General features: G+C 42.3%; 1 protein-coding gene across 2 annotated transcripts in view; it reads left to right on the top strand.

The window, feature by feature from the left end:
• The window catches only part of hhip (hedgehog interacting protein), a 31,728-nt gene extending 19,691 nt beyond the window's left edge, over positions 1–12,037 (top strand). For both annotated transcript variants that reach the window (XM_086157358.1, XM_086157359.1), the window contains exons 9-13: positions 1,170–1,293; positions 2,105–2,250; positions 3,234–3,315; positions 9,162–9,310; positions 9,573–12,037. In XM_086157358.1, the coding sequence (XP_086013484.1) occupies positions 1,170–1,293; positions 2,105–2,250; positions 3,234–3,315; positions 9,162–9,310; positions 9,573–9,769 (698 nt within the window). In that variant the 3' untranslated portion in view covers positions 9,770–12,037. The remainder of the gene's footprint in view (positions 1–1,169; positions 1,294–2,104; positions 2,251–3,233; positions 3,316–9,161; positions 9,311–9,572) is intronic.
• Positions 12,038–25,376: the final 13,339 nt, after the last annotated feature.

The raw sequence follows: 25,376 nt of genomic DNA on the forward strand, positions 1-25,376 counted from the left end.
TAGAAGTGATCTTGAAGTATAATGCAGCCATAGCAACGGAACAAGAGAATACGTACTCATTTAGGATTTAAAGTTGTCAACAACAATAACCATCGAGTAACTGTTGACAGCCTAGGGATGTTGAAAACATCACTCAGAGGGGTGTAGTTTTCGTATGTATACAGCATAAGTAAAGGCAGCGTCCTGTCAATTCCTAGCCAGCCGTACTATGAAAAAGTAAAAGCTGTTTGTTTCATCGAGGGTTGCTTTGGCAACTTACACATATTTTTTTTTTCAATACTAACATGCCTCCCTCTGGTCCTAGTTAAGGAGGATGGTCTATGACATTAGCCAGTTACCCAGCCTCTAAAGTGATTACCACTGGGAAATCAGTGCACCAAGTCTCGGATTTTGCATTTTTCAAGACTTTGGGTCTCCATTCATATTTCCATTTGCCAAGAAAACTGTCATACAGAAAACATGCTGTATTGCTTCAGCATCACACTTGTGAACTCGAAAGGTTCTTGGAAAGTTCAGACCTCCACCAAGGTCCATACAATAGTTCCTTAAAATGAATGCACCAATGTTTCTCACTAATCACAGAGACAATGGCAGCCCACCACAGTGTAATTTGTCCTTCTGTAGATTAATAATGAACTGAAAATATTTTTGTACTTCCAATAATAATAGAATAATACATTTGATATGCCATTCTGGCATTTTATTTTATTTTCAATCCGTCCAAATCCATGAAGCCCTCTGAGATCAATCAAATTTGGGACACACTCCCTTCTTGTTCTAGCCTGTTGCTCTGTTGTTGATGATGTAGCTAGGACATAAATATGTGTGACTGAGTCTGTGTGCAAGACAGAAGGGTTTGGGAGCTGCCAGGGAATGAGAAATACTTTATTATGAATCTGTAACTGTGCACATAAGCATAGTGACGCCTGATATTATTTTGTGGCTCCTGGTCAATTTTGCCTGTTCAAAAGAACAATAGCATTCCCAAATGATTAAGATTTCCTAGGGGTGGCTACAATGTTGTAGCAATCACAAAAACAAATGTATAAGACATTACTATTTTTCTTACATGCCATGTACAGAGAAACAGCAGGTTTTTATTCGTTTTTTTAAAGACACCAGAGCTGTATGTTGGGCTCACACAGCCATACCTCCTTTGCCCCCTATAGAGAATGAGCCTTCAGTTTATGACCTGCACGCCAGCGGAGGAGCACCACCTGTGGGGGGCTTTATCTACAGGGGTTGCCAGTCTAGAAGACTCTATGGCAGTTATGTATTTGGAGATAAAAATGGGTGAGTACAACTGGTCTAGGGAATCTAGACAAAACCCAACTTGCCATCTCATCATTTTGTGGCACCATCAAATTAATGTTTATTTATTACATTGACATCACCTTGTCAGTATCACTGATATCAACATAACTTCTTCTTTCTTATCGAACCCTATTCAGTACGTCCATAACATCAGCTTGTACCAAATTATATACCAAAGTTCCATCCACATGAGGAAAACAAGTTTTATGTCATTCTCCCAAGTATGGCTCAACTCATTCTGTGTAAATGGAAATTTGTCATTGTATCTCACACTGTTCACACTTTTCTTTGGTTTGTAATTTATCCTACTTTGCTGATGTCAAACACTGATGTTTGAGTAAACAAAGGAAGTAAAGAATGGAAGCAAGTATACTATCAGGAATTGGTTTTGCATTTGAAACGATATGCGGTTGGTTGGTTCTATGATACTTTACAATTTTGGGGCGTTTTTTTTTTGTGTCTAACTGAACGGTTTCAGCATGGTGTTTGTTTTGAAACTAAACAACAAAGTCTTAAGTAACACCATGTGGGAAAATGGATGAAAAAGGATTATGTGTCAGTGATGTTGTCCTTATGTTCAGATCAGTTTTAGCCCTTGTATGAAGAGAGTGCGTGTGCATGTGTTCACACACACATATATACATTTTATTTTAATACAAAAGTGCATCTAGATAATAACTAGTTGCGGAACTTTGAATCATATCTGTATTGTAACCACAATAATTGTTTTTGTAGATATTGACTCTTGAACGAGCAATTGACCTTGTGGTCCGTGTGTTGTTTTTCTCAGCAACCTGCGGATACTTCAGAAGTCTTCGTTATCGACATCATCAGCCAGCGAGCACTGGCAGGAGAAAGCCCTTTGTCTGGGTTCAGCTAGCTCATGCGGCTCTATGCTTGTCGGACACATCTTGGGATTTGGCGAAGATGAACTGGGTTAGTATGGTAATGATGACAAACCTTCATGGAAGACATTTTTCCCAGTTTCTGTATTTTTTTTTTCTGGCCATCATTTTCCTTCTCCTCTATACGTGTCACTTTTTTTCTGGTATGAGTCTCAGTTTATGAATTCATTTTTAATTTTTTTTTTACAAGTCAACTGTCTACGGCTTGTTTTCTTCAATTACAACCATCACGTAGAATTATTGTGTTTTAAGATTAGCAATGATATTTACTTGGAATAAAACTGGAATATTCCAGCTGGTTTTGGTCACAATATCAGAGATTGTTGTACAGAAACAGAATTGACTGGGAAAATTGCAAATCCCAGCCAACAGGAAATGCCACTCAAACTATTGGGAAACTTATCCTCTTTGACTGTGTGGCACATTCCCAACAGGATATTAAATGTGCTTTTTTTCCGGATTGATTGTTATTTACATAGGAATATACTGACACTCTGATTCCACACTTGCTTGTGGGGCCACCTACAAGGCAGTTGGGTAGCGAGATGTGTTACCACTTACCTGTGAGAACACAATGTGAAGATTAGTTAGGGTTAGCTGAGGTAAGTGTACTGATACGATGCAGAACACTCGGGACCACCATCAAAACAGGAATATTAACTGTCAGCTTCAGTGTTTCTGATTAAAATAAAACATGTGATGGATCACTCAACACTCACTCAACAACCCGCATCAAAAATGTTTGATCACAGCTCTTGCCAGGTCTTGGATATGTTATTTAAGGAGGTATTAAGATTCCTGCATTTGATCTGATTTGTAAGTGGTGCAAGAATCATGGCGGGGTGGGCATATGTCCCCTTAGACACATGTTTACAATTTGTCCCCTTATGGAATTTTGTTGTAGGCTTGTTCCTCATTAAATTATCCGCCTGGTTTCCAGTCATGAGAATTAAATTGGCCAATTAAACCTGAAAATTTATATGAATCACACAAAAATCAATTCTTCCTTTTCAGGTGAAGTCTACATACTGGCGAGCAGTAAAAGCATGGCCCAATCTCACAGCGGGAAGCTCTACAAGCTGGTGGACCCCAAAAGGTACCATCATAAACTTTGTTCTTTCTTTCTATTGACAATATATTTTTGTCAAAGGCATTTCTATGCTGTTGAGTCAGTAAGTTCACTGGTGCTGTGGATGAGGTCAACTTTTACTTGACATCCACTGAGCTAAGCGCCACTTGATTTTCATGCTGTCATAGATTAATATTAAATCACAATTCACCTCCTTTCACTCACACTTTACCTTTCACTTTGACGAGGACCTTGTGTTCCTAAACACATCATTATATGACCCATCGCTTTGGCAAAACAAATGCGAAAATGTTTTAAGAATAAGCGCAAGGCTAGTATAAAAGCGAGCGAAACTGTTGAGTGACCGTTAATATTGGGTTCGATTTCACTCATTGTAGTTCAACACCAACTCGTGTATGTGTGTGTGTGTGTGTGTGTGTGCGCGCGCGCCCCTTTTTTTATTGTTTTCTTTTGCCTGTACCACTTGCATCAGACTAGTCAATATCATTCCAATGGTGAGGAATCTATAAACTGTTTGTGCAGTGCCAAGTACATGTGACAAACATTTCCAGTCAAGAGGGAAACCCACATGAAACAGGAGGCTTGGGCAGCCTTTGTCCCTTATGCATTACCCTGGCAATAAAGAAATCACAGCAAATAAATAAGTAGACCATGTTTCTGCAGGGTTTTTTTTTTGTTTGTTTTTTTTAAAATACCATTTGAAGGAAGAAGATTCTGCTGATTGGAAGCTGCTCAGGTTGGTGAATGAGTAATATTTATTCAGGCTGAGTCTTTAATTAAAAAGGCAGATAAAATAATGTCAAGTCAGGGAAAGAGACAGATCCCCTGTAAATCACAATAGAAACATATCCGCAACAGATCATTCCTGGGTGTCGACAGTGCCACCCAGGCTTTCATACAATTAATTACGCCACAGATGTTTCAAAGGGGCCCGAGTGGCTGGCTCTGTATTTATGTTTTCTGGCGTGGCCACTGGATGCATTTTTCCCGAAGAACAATTCTTTCCACCATCAACCGGACTTGTTTAGTCTGTGCAAACCCAGCAGTGTAGGAGATTTGAGTCCTCATACGTTCTGGCTTCTTTATTAGGATATTATTTCAGAGAGGATGGAGAGGGTGACAGGGGAGTAAATGGGGTAGCTAACGTGTCTGACCTTAGTGTGTTATCAAGTTTGGTGGTCCTCTCCACTCTTCTTTTCCATTCTATGGAGACATCTGGACCTTAAGTTCCCCTCAGAAAGAGGTTTGTTTGAGAGTATGGTGGTGTTTATGGTCAAGTATAGCATCTAACACTGTGTTTGGGAACAGAGTGGGGAGAAAAAGAGGAACATTTTGGGTAAGCGGTAAAGGCTTACAGGGAAACATCAGCCATAAAATCCCTCAGCAGTGTTTGTGTAAACATTTCCTGGCCAGATGACTTCATTTCAAGGTATTTGTTTGTCAGTTGAAGTACCCCTCCAATAATAAATAGGCCATCATGCACTGAAACATGCATAATGTGTGGATGTGAGTGGAACAAAGAGAGACAGACAGAAGGTTTGTGGTGGTTCGTAGTTTAGCAGAGTGATCAAAATGTTTCCAATCACACAGTCTCTGTAGGATTTCTAGGCCCTGAATCAATTGTGTGTGAAATTCTGCATGTGGGGTTTACATCTCAGTATCTGTATCAAAGGTAAGTTTCTTAGTTGCATGTTGTCTCGCCTCGATCGTAACCAATGTACAGTATATGCATTACAACGTTATTGGAAAAAAAAAAAACTACAATTGACCAAGGCAAAGCCCTTGAACTGACAACTTTAGCATGCTGCTAATTTGCTCCTTTCTCGTGTTTGAGAACAAGCATTAATGGACACATTTGGTTACTTTTCAGTCCTGATGAGTCATCATATCAATACCAGAAACAAAAATGCTTGAAACACACTTTGGAGTAGAAGCCTGCTACAAACAGAGATAATGGATCAGCAAAACACTTCCCGCTGTGTATATACAGTATGTCAAGAGAGACATAATGTAAAATTACATGTTTATGGTATCATAAGTCATATCAGCTATTGGATTGAGTCAGCCCTGCTCTTACGTTTGGTCCTTGGCAATAGTTATTTTCAAAAACATGGAGCCAGACCTACCAGTGATTTATGGTGTAAACTATTTGCGTTTCTATTTGTTACAGGCTCTTTTCACAGAGAGGACGGGAAAGTTGTGCTTTGAAAGTCACTTTACACTTTTGTTTTCGTGTTTTTAATTTTTCTGTCGCAGCCTGTACTGATTGAATAATCTAACAGTGAGTAAAGATCTTAAAAAGACACAGCAAACTTCAAATAGGCCTCTGAGATCCCAGTTGTGTTAAGGGGTTATAGTCTCAAATCACTGGATGTGCGGGTAAAGGGGACAGTGTGTGCTCATTTCTTGATATATTTTTCCAAATGTGTGCCTCCCCGTGTTTGGTGTGTACAGATATAAACTGTGTGGGTGGTGGTTACATGCGAACATGCACATCTGTGAGCTTGTGTGAGCGTGTGGTATGTTAGCTCCCAGCACGCTGCAGAAAAAAAAAAAGCCTTTTCTTTATTTTCCTATCCCTCCTAAATCTTCCTGCATCTCTGCTGTGGTCCTCCCCTTGACAAAGCTGCTTGCCAGTCCCACTGAATAGCCCTGGCTCCTACAATACACAGTAAATTTCTTGCACAATTAAAACTAGGAATGAAGCTACAAAAGAAGCCCCCAAACAATGGAGTCGGATGACAAAACAGCAAAAGAGACCACACTGGGCCGTTTGATTAAGCCATTGTCAGAGTGCACAATGTACACCACTCCAGGGACCTTTTCTCACATATACCTCATGTCAATCAAACAGGCACCGATAGCCAACATGCCAAACACACACTCACACTCACACTAACAAACATAATGATCAGATCACGATCAAACCATCACAGCATCCACGTCGCTAACGTCGAACTGACCTAAATGGAACCGTGTAAAGATGCGTCGGTTTTTTATCCGATACCAGTTCAAAGGGAAAAGATCATTTTTAATTGCTGAACAACATCTTCGAATTTTATTGTTTCTGTGGTTGTCCTATTATGAACTCAGCATTGTACAGTTATGTCTGACGTGTCACAGGTAGCTGCCACAGTGGGAGTCCTTTTTTTGGGAAAGAAAGCATTTCTCGCGTCAAACTACTACGTGTAACTACCTCGTGTGTGAACGTTGTCGCCCTTCTCCCACTCTCTTGCTCTCACACATACACCACCCCTCCCAAAGTTGATAAATTCCCACAGTGGCTGTTGACCCAGCTGCCTTTGTCAAGTGGCGCTACCAGCAGGTGCTGTTTTCACAGCCACCCTGGCAGTCGTACAGACTGTTTAGTAGCGCTGCTGACCCCTGCCTGCTATTAACAGTGTTAGCTACAGACCCCCCCAATCCTCCAGGGACTCTTACTCTTTCTCTCTTTCCCTCTCTCTCTGTTTGCTTCCCTCCTTCGCTCTTTTTTAACTACACGCAGCCTGCAACAACAAAAGCCAGCGTGGATGGAGTCTGGAGTTGGGTGCTGATGGGAGCATGGGAATGAACCCCCCCACACTCTCCATCCTCCAAATTTAAAACAACTTTTTTTTTTTTTTATTTAATCATGCACACACAGTCACAGTATTGTCACAAAACAATGCCATCGGTTAGTGTTTCTGTTAGACCTTCAGCTACTCTTGTCATTCAGTCAAACAGAGGGAGGCCATCGTCAATGACAAAATCACAAGGGCTGTTACCAGTATTTTTAAGCAGAGTATTTTTTCACATGGGCAAATCCAAAATATCAAACTTACAGGAGGATGAGGAATAAATTCTCACAGTACTGAGGCTGTTTTGAACAAGGCTATTGGAAGTGTCGACATAGTAAGTCAGGTGAAAGTAATGTGTCGCAATATTTAGAATACACACTCTGCTCTGTAACAGTCTGCGGTTGCGGGCTCTCACTTTCTTTTTCCATTGGGTATCTGCTACAGATTGACCACTTGCTCCCCTGCCATGATTGATGGTGCCTGTTCTTGTGTACTAAGAATTACACATACATTACACACTCGCACACTCTGACCTCACTGCACATGCCTCTCATTCCTAATACCAGCATCAGCACACAGGAGTCCTGTTACCATCCCTGTGTTCTCTCATTGTCATGCGCTGCACAAGCAAACCGTGTCGCCTCATTAGCCTGTTACAGCAGAAATATTTTCGTATCCATATTCATTTATACCCTCCCTCTTTCACACACGCAGACACAAAAGTGTGCACTTAATAGGCACCAACAGATATTTCACATTTGAACTTGATTTAAGCAATCTCCATATCATTTCCAGATTTGTAGAGTGCGATATAAAAAAAAAATTCTGTAGCAGGCCAGTTGCTGATGTGCGTGTCTGGATGTTTGATCACAATATGTCAGTACGCCGTTCATAGTTGAAGCATATGGTGTGGAGATGTGTGTGTGTGTTTGTGTTTTATATGTTTGTATCTGAAGGAGCCCTGCTTTAACAGTTCTTTTCCTTTTATTACGTTGCAGCTCATGCAGTAAAATGTGCCTTCTCACAATATAATTAAATTATTTTCAATTTTAAAGAATGGACATCATTGAAACAGACAGTAATTGAAACTTCTGTCACGTTTCTGTGACCAGCATTCCAAACTTTGCTGATCAGTGACTATAATTGAAAGCGTATGTCGTAAATCCATATATACATGTATGACAAATGTTTTTTTTTTTTATTTTTTATTTTATATCCGAAATATATAAAAACATTGCCGTACCTCTCTAACAAAGTTATCATATTTTGTTTTTACACTAGCTATTTTATGACATCCACACATATCATGTCAGATCAGAGAGATAACCCTGTCACAGTTTGACCGCAGCATATTTTCAACATCACTGTTATTAATCATACTTTTGTATTACAATGTGGCTTTGCCAGCAAGAGTTGTTTTGCCTTGCTTTGTTCATTTGTCTGTAATGAAAGCTTTGAATGAATATGCATGAAACTTTATGGAAACTGTGTTCTGGCCAAAAAAAAAAAGACTTCATTTTCAATGTGTGTGACTTCAGGCGGAACGCTTCAAACTTCTAAACAGACTTGCGATATGTCCCTTACAAGACAAAATACACCATTAGTGACTCTCCCTTTTGAGCAACCTGCAGCCACTGGAGAATTCATTTCTGCTCCGTACTTTACCGCTGTGCCAATTTCTCCATTTGGCACAGCAGCTGACCACAAAAAAATACAGCGCTGATTAGTCTTCGAGTGGAAGTGTCTAAAATAGAGAGAGCATTCCCTGCTTCATTAAATGCACCCATCTAAACACCAGGTTAGTGTAAATAATCACCTTTTACTTACTTGCCTTTAGTTCCAACGAGTACAACCCTGTGTTTTTTTCCAAGTCACATATTGTTATTGTATATGAGCTCAACAGTTTACGTTTTTTGGAGTAACTAAAGACTGATAACCGAGTGTACTGCGGTTCCATTTATTGGAGATGACAACTTCTGATCTAAGATAGGAGTTTAAATAATACTCCGATTATTGGCATGATGTGTTTTGTCTAAGGCGTCGTTATCGCGCCTTAGGCGTTTCATCGTATGTCAGCTAGTGTTGAAAATTATTTTGGAAACTTAAATCAAACTGCAATCGACGTTCTTATAAAAACAAAGTTGTCGCCGTTTCGGCTCCCAGATATTCAGAGTTTGAATGTGGTGCTCTATACCACTGAGCTAATGCTGCCCTTCTTTCTAACTCATTAACGTGTCATGTGATACTTGTGTCCCCCCACAAACTGACTTTTCCTCCCTCCAACAACTGTTGCAGGCCCCACGCCCCAAAGGAGTGCCAGCGTCAGGTGGAGCCTCCAGAGTTGCTGATGACAGCTTGTTCCAGACACTGTAAAAACGGTCACTGCACTCCCACTGGCAAGTGCTGCTGCAGCCCCGGCTGGGAGGGCCCGTTCTGCCGAGTTGGTGAGTTCCTTCTGGTGCACTGTAGGTAGATAAACATTGATGTTTTGCTCCTTTTCCAGATGTGTAAATTAGGTTATGTGATGCACAAGCCATGCACAGTTTTCCTCTCACACATCATCAAAAACCCATTTGATCGTTTGTCACGTTAGTCAACGGCTAAAACCAAGTGCGTGCGTGTATACCTACAAAAATATATATGTATGTGTGTATATTCATATCTATTTGTTCTGTAACCGCTTTTTCTTCGTGTCTCCGGCTGTAGCCAAGTGCGAACCGGGCTGCCGCAACGGAGGAGTGTGTATGGAGCCCAACAAGTGCTTGTGTAAGAGCGGCTACTCCGGCGCCCAGTGTGAGAAGAGTGAGAGGGGTATGCCCAATGACCAGGAGAAAGACGGCATACTGGATCACATCATCGACATGACCTCGTACCTCCTAGACCTGACCAGCTATATTGTATAGGGACGTGCAGAAAGGGTGCGGGGGAGGCGCTCCCCGCCTCTTGTTTTCACATTGACTGAAATCTACCTACCACCACCAGCAGCCTCTAACGAGTTGTCCTTAATATGGCCCCTTAATCTCCCTCACACCCTCACAGGCATGTACACACACAATTACATACAGGATCCTCATCGCTCTGCCTCTCATCTACATCACACTGAACTCCTCTCCTCTGCCTATAAGCTACTGGCTCCTGAGCAGCAGGCCTGGCGCTCAAGCAGTGGTCACATTTCAAAGAGACACGCAGACAGCGGCGAGATGATTGATAAGCACGGCCAGGTGACGGACGTTCCGCCGAGACACTTCCTCCCTCGTTCTGTGGCTGACACCCACACTAGGGCCCACATTCCTGAGCAGCCACAGAGGAACAGTGAACCCAAGACTTTCAGGGGCGATCTGTTGTCTTACTTTAGACCCCCTGCTCCGCAGGTGATCTAAGGATACAAAATTGAAAGGAGCGGCGCGGTTGATGAGCTCAAGACTCGATTTTTTTTGCTCTCGGTTTTTTTTCCCAGTTCAAGCCAACACACACAGACTTTGAAGGAACCCTCTTCGCCTCAGCCGAACAAAGCTGAGACGTCTCTGAGAAACATGAGTCACGTCGAGCCCCCGGTGATTTTGCTCTCCCATCCAAAAGCCACGAATACAAGAGAGACAAGCATTATCGTTTTTGCATATGATGTCGTGTTTCGTTGGTGGGCACATTGTCTTAAAAGCTACGACAGTATACGGTATGTGTACTTTTTGTAACACAGCTTGCTATTAGTGTACAAAGTGGATCTAAAACAGCAGACTGTTATTGACAGCGACGGAGTGAACACTTTTGACGATGTCATAACCAGTTTGATACAATCTGAAAGGAGTTGTTGACTCCCATGCACTGTATTCATTCTTCTTCATTCACTTTATTATGCGAAAAGAATTGAAACACGTGAGAGTCTTTTCACAATTTTTACACACACACACACACACACACCACACCAGCACAGGTCAACAAACTCCTGTCATCGCGTCACACACTGAAACTGAAGCTGAATTCAAAACTACAAAGGGAAGTGGAAGCATGGCGATGTATATTTCCAATAGAGCTTACCTAAGTACTACTTAGCATTGCAAAAAAAGCTATAGCATTACTATTGTTATCATAGAGCAGGGTTTATTTTTTTAAGCGTAATAATATATGGGAGAGAATGGTGTTTATAGAAAGCAGTTTTACACTAAGCTTGTTGGTTCATGACATTTCATGTACTTAAAACTTATGCAGCATCTGCCAGTGTTAAGAAAGACACGTGAAAACAAGATTTTTTTTTTTTTCTTGCTTTCCCCCCAGATATTAAATCAATGCGTGTCTGTGCCTGCATAAAGTAACTTGGAGCAGTTGACTTTTTCCTGACATGTGGTTTCATTACCACCGTCAGAATTGTTTTGAGAAGATCAAAGATCTTGTCAGGGCCACTAAGTCACAGTGGAAGCAGTTCACAGTGAGTGGCAGATCTTATCTGTTGAAAAAAAAAAAATAGATTTTAGCTTCATCTTGGGATCCGTGGAATGGTGATTTTAAAAAAAGAAAAGGAAAAAAAAAGAATTCAATCAGAGAATCAAAATTAAAAAGTTACAATCTGATAAGTCCGAAACTGTCGGAAAAACGAACCGTGAGGCAGACCGGGATTGTCCGGATCCGTGGTACAAATGCAGCGCATGAACACATGTCACAGAAACGAATTAGTTCTGCTGTCCGGAAAGTGGAATCATTCAACATCCCACATCTGTATTGACAAAACCTCCAGTCTATGCTAAAAAGTTTTTCATTCTGCCCCACACGTCGTAAAGCCAAACCCGTTGTCAAGAATCACGCCGAATTTGCAGTTCGATGTCTGTCAAGACCGTATGTCGTTCACCTCATTTGTGTTTGTTGAAACAAATCAACTCTATTTGGTCCGAGTGGCCAAATCAAAACGGAATTCATGCTGTAAAATGGAAAAATTTATAATTTTTTTTTAGCACTTAATGTGAAAGTTGCATTGTAGCTGCTGAGACGGCATGGTGTGAATAGAATAACCATTTTCATTATTTAAGTAGTTACACAAATAAAATAATTATTTAAGTTCTCTATGTCATCGTACTGTATGTGACCATTTTTTATTCATGTATTGTAAATAAAACTAGGGATAACTTTGTTTCTCTTCAGAAATATCAATATGTCTATTAAAATTTATAGCATGTCTGAAATATTTCTGTCTCTGGTTTCGTTGTTTATAATGCCATATCTTTCATCCAACCGTCCCAGGGCTTCTCTCCTTCATATGGAGGGCCTAAAATCACGAAAAGGTTCCCTACATGTCAACCGAGAGGTTTTTGTCGCCTAAGACTGAATGTGCAGCATGCAGAATTGAAATGAGTCTAGTTTTATCGTGCAGGATCGGTAAGTCGTGTTAAGTCCGTAGCAAATTAAAACTCTTCTTACACATTTCGCTATATGCAGCCGGAGAGGACCGATTTACAAACGGTTTATAGGGGCAAGAGACGGGGCCTGCTCTCAAGGCAAAACTCCAAATAAAATCAACAAACCTCTAACATAACTTCTTTTGAACTCCAGCTAATTTTATTGACAGTTCATATGTTTTTACTTTGAATCGTTCTGATTGCGGCGCAGACAATGCGCTGCCAATACTTTGGCTTGCATTAAAGACGCAGAAAAACAACTTCATATCACAAGGTCTTAATCAGAAAATGAAATGGGCTCATCTGCTGAGGCAGACAGAAAGCGAACAATGAAGCTCATCATGTTTTTATTAAGTTTAGTCCTATTTTTTGGCTGCATTCGGGGACTTACACTGTATGTTTTACAGCTAGTCTGACCATGTGGCACAAAAGGCAGAGACAATAGGATTTAAAATATGATCAGTTATCAATTAAACCAGAAGGTGCTCGCAGCTTTGCTCACGGCCCCGTCTCGGAGCGCTGTGTAATTTCTGGTAAGCCAGCTGCAACTTTTCCACTGATGGTTTTTCTTCCACACAGGTAAAAAAAAAAAAAAAAAAAAAAAGAGCAAAGCGAAGGATGTCGAGAAAATGTTTGAGTTAAAATAACGCCAACGTGGCCGCGAGCCCAGGGTTTTCCCTGCTCCGTCGCTCGCATGGAAAAGCTTGCAGCCTGCAGAGCTGACAGTGAGAAGAGGGGGTGGATGACGGCTGCTATGACGTCATGCAGCGTCATGGCATCACTCAAAGTTCAGACTGGGAATTCTTCAGCGGGAGTGGAAATTCTCTACTCCCTTCCCTTTTTTTTTTTTTTTTTTTTTTTTTTTTTTTTTTCGGAAGTACACAAACACATTCATGCATGGTGGCACACACGCAAGAGCCTCCGCTGATGGTGATATTAATTTCCTTCTCAAAATACCAATGAGTCTTTGTGTTGTATAATGATAGTGAGTGGAGACCACCCACCTTACTCTGGTCTCCCTCATACACACACACACACACACACACACACACACATACACACACGCTGCAATATTTAGAGTAATGCAATACTAAGTTGTCTATGCACTGTTCAGATCCAATCAAAATTGCACAGAGCCGAACCGTCCAATAGCACAGCGAGGTTCGGCGTATATTTGAGTTTATACACTATCTGTGGCATGAATCATTACTTTTCATTTGGAATAGTTTTCTTTTTCCTCCCCAAAGGGCCCTTGTCTGGCTATCTTTCCCAAACAGTGTAACCCAGTACTTTGAATAAACATGAGGAGTCTTTATACCAAATATTTGTAGGAGTGAGATGGTTGGAAGTGCATGCTATAATATTGTATACATGAGTGAAAGAGTCAGCGCAGGCAACGCTCGCAGGGTAAAGGGAGGAGAAACGCGGCATCGGAAAAAACAATAGCCTCGTGATTAAGAGGTGGCACGTCATTCGTTTTCTCCTCGTGCGGATGAAAGGGAGCGATCCATTATTCGGGTATTAACTTGTGTTTGTGTAGCTCCGACTGTCAGTAGCCGATCAGTCTTGGTCATAGAAGTCAAACGTTAAGAAAACTAATTAATTCACTCAAGGAGTCATCTGGATTTAATTCACAATAATCCGTCCGAACATGCAGTCTGTCAGTAGGGGCCAAACTATTCAAGAAGGAGCTAGTTTCAATGTGTTATATCACCATTTGTCAAAGACTCCGGAAAGGTGGAATTCTGCTCATTGAACAGTGAACCCTAGCTTTTGTTTCGTGGATTTAACTGTTCTGTGAACCGGTCGACCACTGCCCCGCGTTATCGTGAAAGATGAGTATCGAAAGAGGGCGTTACACCTTGCACAACCAAATTCTAGCGGGACAGTCGATTGCGCAATCGTTCCGATCTTTTCACAGTCGAAACGTCAAAAAACAAAAATGAAAAAAAAAATCAGAGAAGGACGAAGTCTTGCACGACAAAACAGTCGACTGGCAAGATGATGTATTTTCGGTCCATCTTTATTTTCCTGATATCCCCCCCCCCCCCACACACACACACACACACACACACACACACACACACACGCACCCCCCTGGAAAAAAAAAACTTTTGGGTAGATAACTATCTCCTGATGTTTACGATGATTGTAACATCCCGTTGGAGTCTTGTTTGACTCTCGCGCGCCATGAATAAGTCTTTCCACTCCGATCGGCCGCTACTTCACCGCAGCATCTGTGGAGACGGTCCCCGCTGGTGCCCAGCGTGTCGACACGTGAACTCAGAAGAGGCCGGCGTCGACGAATCCCCCGCACCGAAATCAGACTTTGTCCACCCCCGGTCTTCATGTTTTGGATATAATCTGCTGCCCCTCCAAATTCCATCATTTTGATTTATGCGAAAGTATCGGATCTAGACGGCGTAAACATTTGTGGTCGGAATCTATAACAGCTTGTGTTTCGATGCATGAGTGTATGTGTGTGTAAGTGTGTGTGCGAGCTGACAAATCCCCGGGTTGTGTATCTGGTTTTGTCACACCCCTAATTGTGTCTTGTATTCTGTGACCTCATGTGTTTACTCTTGGCTGTCTCAGTGAGAACTACTGCTGAAGCACACAAGCGAGGTAGATGAAACCTCATACTCCCAGACCGCGATCACTCGTGAAGACACACTTTCCGACAGCCTGCCGCCGCAGCTGCCTTTTCCTTCTGCTTGACTAAATTCTCAGGTTATCTTATGACAAAACAAACCGCACTCAGTGGCCACCTTGGTGCAGGATTGGGCGGATTTCGTGCGCGGATGTTTAGTTTTGCTATCGGCTCGGACGTTTGGCGATCGCGTTTTTGCTTCGCGTGTACCCTTTCTAGCATTTCAGCCCCTTCCTGAGTAGGTTTTTGAAAAATTTCATCCATATTCAACCGTGTGCCTCCCTTCTTGTCATCTCTCCGTCCGCTCTTCATCCCACCCCTTTCTCTCGCTCTCTTTCCTCGCTCCCCGCATTCAGAGCTTGTTTACTCTCTCAGGCCGCGGCACTGACACGGATCCATGAAATGATGCAATTAAGGTTCCCACTGGGGCTCAATCTGTCATGTGAACACATGCGAAACCCCCCGCAGGGAGGCGGGGGGGGCAGGAGCGGGTCTCGGTCGACAGGTAAGAGTGACAGCGGCGTTGCAGTGCAACGGAGGGGGGAATCCGATGTCGTGTGAAGCGCGGGGCTGCGAAATGAAAGAGCGCAATATCGAAACTGGAAAATATGCATTTGCCGTCCAGCTTGGGTTTCCAAATTCGTACTCTGATGTATTTGCCGTTTTTTTTGTGTTTCAGGGGAGCGGTTTGTGGGATTGAGCTACCTGCACTCTCCGTGACACTACAAGTACTTTGTATCTCCAGAGACGTGCAGGGAAGCGGTGTTTATACCCCAATGTGCTCCGAACTGCCGTGCATAAAAGACAGCCCTCGGGCAATGAATTTAATAACTTATGTCCCAAAACCTATAATACAGTTATCATTCAGTCATTCATTATCTATACCTTAGAGCCGGAGTCCCCAAAATTTTTCCTGCGAGGGCCAAATAACTTTTCCCTTCTCTGACGGGGGGCCGATTTGTATCAAAAAATTTATTGTTACATTTATTGTTTTCCAGAAAGCCACACATAACCAAAAAATTAACCCTTTCTGGGATCTTGATGGGAAAAAAAAAAACCAGGAAATAAATAATAACATTAATACTGAAAAATGTCTTTGTCTCATCTCTTGACAGATGAGACGAACAGCCTTTTCTTTGAATTGAACAAACAAATAATCATTTGTCCACTACAGGTTAAATACCCTGCATTCTGAATCTATTTTTCTCTTACCTAAACTTTTCGCCACAATTCCGTATTATTTGACAGGGGTGTTGCGAGGATTTTTTTTTTTTTTTTTTGAGGGAGGGGTTTCAGATAAGGCACAGACTCCAGAAGGGTGGAATAGAATGTTACGTTCTATGCATGTACAAGTCACAATTACATGGCCAGAATGAAAAAAAAAAAACATAATGCATCTCTGGTATTGTTCAGGGGCCGGGAAAAATGCGGAGGTGGGCCGTATCCGGCCCGCGAGCCGTAGTTTGGGGACAACTGCCGTAGCGTCTGTCCCGGCTGTGATTGGACGAGAGTTGGGGTTCATTGCTATCACAGCTCCATATATGGAGACTCAACCAGTCGCCCTTTCATTACGCAGCACATACTATGGAGACATACAAACATTCACACTCTCATTCCTATATCTCGCATTGAAACACAACCATTCACCATCTTGTTCTCATGGCAACCATTCGCTCTGTCGCTCACACATCATGTAGACACATCCAACATTCACCCTGTCATTCATACATCCCGTATCAAGACGCAACCATTCATCCTCTCATTCACACGGCACTATTGCCGTAAGTAATAATATCACACTGGCTGACCGTGATGAATCCTGAAAGTTAAATGGGGTGAGGGATGATGTCATCTCTGTGTCTTTTTCAATGCAATCATGCAAAACACTTTTGTGGGGGGAAAAAAATGGTGCAATCAAATAATCTGGATTGCAAACAAATTCAGTTTAGTCGGTTCCGGTCACAGACTTCCTTTTCTGACGTCTTTTTTTTTCTTCACAGAGAGATTTAAATCAGTCGTCTCGGTTCGCAAGAGAAATATAACTTCATAGCGGAGGCGCTGACACATCCAGCTGACAATAAAATGACTGCTGACAGCGGGGAAAGGAACAGATTTTGGAGTTTGACGGAGGGGAGATGATTGGCTCACAGGCAAGTGAGAAGCATGAACGTGTTTGGCCAGACGATCTGGGAGAGCAAAACTGAAAAACAGTGAGCGCGAGCACATTTCTTTATGTTTCATTCGCCTCAACTAACTGTCGTCGGTCTCTCCTCCCGTCGAAGCAGCGAGTAAAAGGTTGTAAACCTCCTTATCACAGCTTATCATTCAGTTTCGTTTTGGCCGGAGAATCATTAATTTACGGTCCATTCTCCCCGTGTTTACGCACGACGGCCCCCGCCGGGTCAAGTCGACCGCAACTTCGGTTATTTACTGTTTTTAAAAAAACATTTTTCTTTTTTTTTTTTTTGTGTTAGCCGAAGTTTTGAGTTATGGTGGCACAGTTGTTGGTGGAGTCTCCGTGTTTTCCCCGCGTCTGCTTGGGTTTCCTCCGACTTCTCGGGTTTCCTCCCACAATCTAAAAACATGCAGGCGGTTCGCTGGAGACCGTAAATTGCCCAGATGAATGAATGAGTGAGTGATTGGTTGCACGTCTCTATATTAGGTCCTGTGATTGGCCGACGACCGGCCCAATAACAACTGGGATAGACTCGAGCGCCACGTGCAAGATAAACAATATAGATAATGAATGAATGGCTGAATGAATGAATGAATTAGCCAAAGTTGTTCCCAAAGGTCTCGTATCCACGTTTGACTCCCAGTCGTCATTTCGTCAATTTACGCATCTTTACGGAAAAGGCAAAACCTTAAAGGGGTGTAACGTGTCTGTGTAGTGCTCAGGTGGGCAATTATTTTGGCTGGCGGGCCACATTTCTTATTTGATTTTTATGCACGGGCCAACTATGTGAACAAAATGAAAATTGCAATTTAAATATTCCAATTTTTTGGCATTTTATTTCAATATTAAAATCATTAATGATCATATAAATGCACCGACCGACAATACTTTGTGTGTAATCATCCATACAAAATAAAACAAAAGAAAAAAAAACAAGTTTCTGAATTCAATATTGATTGAAAACACTTGTTAAAATATTCAATGAAAATAGTTTGGATAAAAAAGCAAAACGGGCCGGATGTGGCTCTCGGGCCGTAAAATGCCCCGGTCTGGTGCAGTGCGAAGAACCAATTTTAGTGGTTTTAGGCGGTTTCTGTTTCTGCTGCCTCAAACCGCTGCTTCACTGGTAAACACGAGTAGAAATCCTGATAAGCTTGTGAAAAGACCTCCCTTTCATGGCGTTATGTCAAGATGTTAATATCTTATTGCATAAGTCTGCTTGCATAGTTGTGACGTGACGCGCTGACCTTTTCCCAACTGAGGATGAACATTCAACCGGAGACAAGATCTCCTTTTAGGCCCCTGATGTTTTGTCTTAGAGAGCATCTGACCGTGTAGCCCAGTGCCAGGTGTACGGCGTACAGTACGATCTTTGACCTCGGGAAAGAAACCTTTTGAAAAACCCATGTAAAGCCAAAAAAAAAAAAAAAAAAATGTAGCCCTAGTTGGAATATGGTCACGTGTTAGCTGTTCTATTAGATATTTACATGCAGCTTTAATAATTCAAATATTATTCTTAGGCTGGAAAAGCTGATTCATTAGCAGGATGAAAAAACCCCTGACAGATAAGAACGGATAATTTGAGAATTTATTTAAGCCTCTTGCTTTACCTGCAGAGCATTTTAGCAGAGGCGTCCTGCTGTCTCCTTTCACATTTCTGCAGGCCAAGGCCGTGTCTATCGGGGAGACCGAGAGTCCAGACATCTGCACACAATGAATGAAACCGAGAGGGTTTTACTCTTGACCTTTTTGGGGAGGAGAAAACTTAAAGGAGTGCGATATAATATATCAGGTAATATAAATCTATCTGGAGTGCAGACACATGCTGTCTCCTCCCCCGCGTAATCACAACAAGGCTGCGGTTACACGCTAAACCAAGCGCTGTTCACCGGACGCGCACCGCCACATATATCACTCCCACTGGAATAATGTTTGTCATCCATACCCACCTTGAAATACCTGCTTTCAAAAGGCTCTGATATCTCAAACTACATAAAGATGCTGAGCAGAAAGACGCTGTACAAAGTAACCGGCAGCTAAAGAGGCGCTACGAATGTTGTCACTGCGGCAAAGTGTACACGCCAACGTGAAGGATTAGCGGTGAGCGCGCATTTTTTTTATTTCTTCGCGTGCGTCCGATCCCTCCGAGTGAGAACGCGGCTGTGAAAGATAACACATCATTCTTTGGAGGCCTCCCCTTCTCTATCTTCCCCAGCGACACAGGGTAAACAGCTAATGTCGGTCGGAATGGACCACCTAGGTACATGTTTCCATGGGGGTTGGGGTAGTAGTAGCGGGGGGGGGGTGTATCTCCTCAGAGCAAAGCGAGGAAATTTTCCGAAACACATTAGAAAGAGTTATGCAAATGGTTTACGGCAGGGCTCGTGTGGCTGTATTGTTGTATTAATCTGTATACACTGCGGCCCGTCTTGGCAGGGACCCTTGTTTGCCTTCGCTCTTAATCTGCGGAGCTCATCTCGAGCTTACATCACCCATAGTCAACACGGAGACACATCCTCCGAAGCCTCGCTGCTAACTCTTGAGCTAACACTGAGGTCAAATGCTGTGTGTGTGTGTGTGTGTGTGTGTCAACTGGAGAAACCTGAGAAATAAAAAAGAATCATGCGCTTTTATCACTTAGCATATCGCGCAATCTGCTGACCGTGTTTTTCGGACACACATGCTCGACAAACGCCGACTTCCCTCCGTCGCTTGCTGCCAAAAACGAGAGGGTCGGAAACGGAATAAAGAAAGTAAACGGCAGATGTTTTTCTGCGCCGGCTAACATGTGGCTCCGTCCCGACTGAAGCGGGGCCAACGCCCGCTACCTTGTTATCTGCGTGGGGACGGCAGGTTGTGGTGATCCGCGTGGGCCAAAATGTTTTATCGCGCACCAGTAGCGAGAAGTTGAGGTCTTGCACAAGTGACGAATTCAAAAAAAAAAAAAAAAGAAAAATACGTGAACACACACGTATGCAGGGGTGGGTAGTATTTATGATGGCGTGTGTTTTACTCCCCAACAGAGCTTTTCCAAATATGTGGTCCGCCGTCGCCAGCGTATTAAACACAACAAACTGATCTATCAACACCTACAGAATATTTAGTTTAGTGGATGTTTCAACACGGAATAAATCAAAAGAGAAAACAAAGCTTAGGGTTTAACACAACAAACCTATTTTGTTCTGTTCCGTCGTCGCCGCGTGATACTTGGTTACGTTCATCAAAACAGACATCGTTCGGTTGCTTCACGTTGTGGGAATAGTCGACATGTTACACCCCATTTCCATTATGTTTTGGTGTGAATAATCAGACACTCTGATTTAGTCACCGCTCGCTCAGCGTTTAGTGTCATGTCACCCCGGCCACCCACATACTGTATATATATAAAAAAAAAAAAAAAAAATGTTGCGGGATGAATGGAGGTCAGAGATATCCTGTTTCCCGCTTTACCGCATAAACAAATGATTTAGTCCTGGGGGTAAATCAAATAATTATTACCCTCACGAGCCCTCGCTCTCTCTCTTTCTACCCCGACCGGTCGAGGCAGATGGCCGCCGGGAAAAGGCGGCGTTTCCTGTCGCCAAGCGCTTCCTCACGGGGGAATGTAGAGTTTCTGTAAATCAAAGTGTGGTCCAGATGCGCTCCACACGGAGAGTGTCATGAGACAGCTGTGTTGTGATTTGACGCCAAATAAATAAAATCTGACTTCACTTGACTTCAGGGACGCGGGGAAAGGGCTGAACGGTTGTGATCTGTGACATCTTGACTCCAGAAACTTCCTTACTGCATAACAGCGGATTCTTTATATCTATATTATTATTCCAAAATGTTCACGGAAAATTTTAAAACACATTTTAAATCAATATGATCCCAAAAACAAACAAAAAAAAATGATGACGCTGCAGTGTTGCCTCGCACTCAAACTTGCTCACCATCATATAATAATAATAATAATAATAATAAGAAGAAGAATAAGAATAATAATAATAATAATAATAATAATGATGATGATAATAATAACAACAACACTAACAATAATAATAATAACAATAATAATAATAATAATAATAATAATGGTAATAACAATGATAATGATAATTATAATAATAATATTAATAATTCGAATTATAATAATAATAATACATTATATTTAAGGCACCTTACTCGACACTCATCGTATAGGCATAGTCATATACATAAGATACAGATTTAAAAGAAATAATAAAAATTCAAAATTGAAAGTGACAAAGCGGTAGAATCAAAACATAAACGTGACAAAAATTAGAAAATTATAGTGACCAAGTAGTTGGCATCAGATGGAAGAGGCCGCTTTAAACACATGTGTTTTGAGTCATGATTTGAAGTGTGAGAATGAATCGATTTTTCTGAGTTCGGGTCCAACTGCAGTGTCAGAGAGCACTCTGCGAAATGAATCATAAATATATCAACATGGCGTTATTTCAGAATCGGAGGAGTGAGCATGCAGAGCGCAGATAAATTTAAAAAAAAAAAAAAAATGTTTGTTTTTTTTCTACTTTAAATATTGCCTATTCATTCTCATGTAAATTATCCTTGGTGGTGCTTTGGTGACTGTTGCACGGAGGTGATTTGTGGCGCTGCCTCGCTATTGCCAAAGTCTTAATCCTTGTTTTGGTACAGAGACTGCCTGTGCTGGTGGTGTACTGTGTGCATCCTAATCTCTTCAAAGCTCTGTATCTAATGGCTGCACTGCCTTTCTGCACACTGTGTACTTCCAGTTTTACTATTTCCTAACAGGCTTGACAAAGTGGTGACAGGAAGCAGTTGTCACACAAACAGTGCTGGAAGGAAGGAAGGGGTAAAAAAGGGGGGGGGAGGCATTCTAAAATCTTTGCATAAAGTTGATTTCTTTTCAGTTGCAGAAAACAGAATAGAAGGTTATTGATGTGGTTGAAATTTTTACACTGAAGATTACAAATATCACAAAGTTAATCTCCACCGTCTTGTTGGCAGTCATGTTTGGCTGAGTTGTGAAGTTAATTCTTAAATTTTTCTTGGAATTTCATTGTTTTTTTTTTTTTGTCAGTTTTGCCCGCAAGATTTCATTCACTATATTTTAATGACATTAAAAAAATAAAAAAAAAATCAATGTAGCAAATTCTCCAAAGTCAATCTTACCGCATTTGGGGAAAATTGGGGATTCCTGTTTTTTTGCCTTTTTACAATAAACCGACCGATTTGGTTGGTGGGATGGAGCCCGTTCAGAGTTGCTCCACCGGCGTGCAGGTGATCGGCGTTCTGATCCTCAACAGCGTCTTAATGCCACAGCCCTCCCTGCTGTCCTCATTAGGCTTTGCAGGTGTCCTGCCATCTGCCCTCCAACCCACACCTCTGGCTTTTGACCTCTCGCTTCTTGGAAACTCCTTTCCACCCCACCCTTTCTGAACTCCTCGATCATCTAAAGGTCACCTGGAAGAAACATTAACCAATCGCAGAAGCTCGGTGACACCAGTGATCCTGCGCGGGATTTCTTGAAGGGAAATCCATTTCTTGAAATAACAAACAGATGAGTGTCTTCGGATGCATTATATTCCATATCACTTTTACCGACATCAAAATATCATCGTCTGAGTTCTCGTCATTCTGGCGTTTCCGTGAAAAACAGGTTGTGTTTTTAGTTGTGTTTTTACGATATTTCTGCATCATCGTCGCATTAGCGCGAAACTAGGATTCATTCATTCCGGCGTCGCTGTGAAAAACAGGTTGCGTTTTTAGTTGTGTTTTTACAATATTTCTGCATCATCATTGCATTAGCGCGAAACAAGGATTCATGAATTTGATTTGAAAATAGTTTTCCCTGCTCTCGCTTTCTGGGTAGAGCGTTACGATAGATAGCGGACAAAATAGAGCCACTTGTTCAGCTTTGAATAAATAAAAAATGATGAAATATAATGTAAATAACTTTCCATTACAGCAATGAAAGTTTTAACTCCTTCAAGAAATCATCAACGGAGCGCCGTCGATATATTCCGCTGGATTGACTAACAGCAACTGTTTCGGGAACCTTATCTTCACAACGGGGGGCGGATTCAATCTGATAATTTATGACGGATACGTTAAACTTTTCAAGCAGGTGGGGGGGCCGGAGGACCGGCTTGAAATGACATCTGATCTCTTTTGTGGGGCATCCCTTTTCAAGTTGGAGAATCAAAGACCACCAGCGCGTTGCACCGCTAATGTAGTCAGGCAAGGAGGAGGACAAGGAGGATCTGCAGATTTGCCACAGACACACTTGAAATCTTGATCCGCTCCCACCGAATCCACGATGGAATCGAGCCCAGCGCAAGTCTCTGATCAACTCCTGCACTTGCCACACACTGCGCTCAGGCTGACGACATTTATCATTCTGGTTTAACGCTGATGGCCACTTTCCTTTTTTTTTTTTTTTTTTTTCGTTTCCCTCACTCCCTTTCCTTTTGGCAGCCGAGCTTAAGTTTAATTGTATCATATATGACAGATACAGAATGAGGTTTGGCCCTAATTCAAGGCAGACTGTGCACATTTTATGGTTTCTTTTCCACCTCGCTGTGTGATGTGTGGTGGTGACACGTTTGACAAAAACCATCCAAGGCTGAGGCCGGGTGGGGAACTGTATATATGTGTGTGTGTGTGTGTGTGTGTGCGCGCGTGAGTTTAAAAAATGAGCAGAGACAAAATATTTGCACATACCAATTTTCAGATTTCATTCACCCTCTCTCCCACCGACCGCACATCTCTGCTGCCGTCGGGCAAGGCACATAACCGCATTTTCAAGAACAAATGTTTGAATTTGAAAAACAGCGGTTTGCAGTTTGAGTGCAGTTTGGCTTTAGCCTCTCCTGCAGCCGTGACACCCCGGGGCCACTTACCCACAGTAATCTTATAATTAACTGAATGGGTTTTCGGGAGGTGGGGTGTGTGTGTGTGTGTGTGTGAGGGGCGGGGGGGGGGCTGCCAAATATGTACCATTTGTTGTTTTGGGTTCAGACAAATTGAGGTGTCAACTGAGAGCAGAAAGCGGAGTAATGCTGAGTAATGTTCAGTCGCAGTGGGAGAAGGTATAATCAGTTTGATATGGGCCTTTAGTGAGGGGAAGTTAACACAAAACAACAGCTAACATCCATTCATCAGACATATGAGTGTGTTAAAGCGCAGTGTGTGTGTGTGTGTGTGTGTGTGACACTAGTGAGAGGACCACCAGGCGCTTAGACATGGACTCCGCCTTTGAGCTTAATACAACTGATTGCACTCTGATCAGCGCTGGTAAAATTTAAGGCTTCAAAGGCTGAACCTCCGAGGCTGCCAGCGGTTATTTCCGAACCGGGGATCGCAGTCTCGGACTTCGGAAAACACTTGTCTTATAAGAGTCGACGAGAAAGGCTAGGGTTTTGTTTTTTTTTTTGTTTGTTTTTTTAGGAGTAATTTTGCCCAAATGCGTGCCTTAAAATGCAGCGTCGCTGGACGAAGGTGTTCAGTCCGTTCATTAACGCCGACAAGTAAACGCAGACCGAAGCGAAAACTCGTTTTCAGTTCTTATCATATGAAAATACCAAAGTCTAAGATGTTTCATGGGTTGATTTATATCGTGGGCAGATCACCTTTGGACTATTTGACATTTTTCCCGGACAAGCCAACTGTAGCTCAGATAGCGAATGTCGTTTGGCATGGATCTGGGCCAGGTTGAAGGTATGCGAAAAATAGAACCGTATGTGGTTTTGATTTAGCCTTCCGCGCTCCGACATACCTTCGAACTGGAACCCCTGGGCCGGATTCAGCCCATCACTCACTTCCAAATATGGACCGCAGCTTTGCATTTTGTTTGGCCGACGTTCATGCTGTAGGACATCTGCTATTAGGGAAGCTGTCCACTTCCATTAACCCTTTTTGGTGTTTTTAGCTTTTTCTTTATTCGCTTTTTTTTTTTTTTTTTTCTTTTGTCAGTCGTCTTTGCGACTGTATTTAATTGTTTTTGTCAACCGCCGTTACCGAGATCAAACGCACGCCGTCGAGCTCGCCCTCTAATACAAGGCTTTAAACTGCTCTCCATATTTCACATTTGAATAAAGTTTTCAAAGAAAGTTCCTTCTGTGGATCGCGTGTGTGTGTGTGTGTGTGTGTGTGTGATGCATGTTATATACTTCTCCTTACTTGCGCCCCTCCCCCCATTCTCTTTTTGTTTTGTATCTCAGGTGAACTCGCACCCTGCAATTACACCATGTGACCCCCCACCCCCTCCACACACACACACATACACCTCCAACCTTCAAACACACACACTCACA

Source organism: Fistularia commersonii, chromosome 12, assembly GCF_037954325.1.
Source record: "Fistularia commersonii isolate RoL2024-O1a breed Wild chromosome 12, RoL_Fcom_v1.0, whole genome shotgun sequence".
Taxonomy (NCBI): domain Eukaryota; kingdom Metazoa; phylum Chordata; class Actinopteri; order Syngnathiformes; family Fistulariidae; genus Fistularia; species Fistularia commersonii.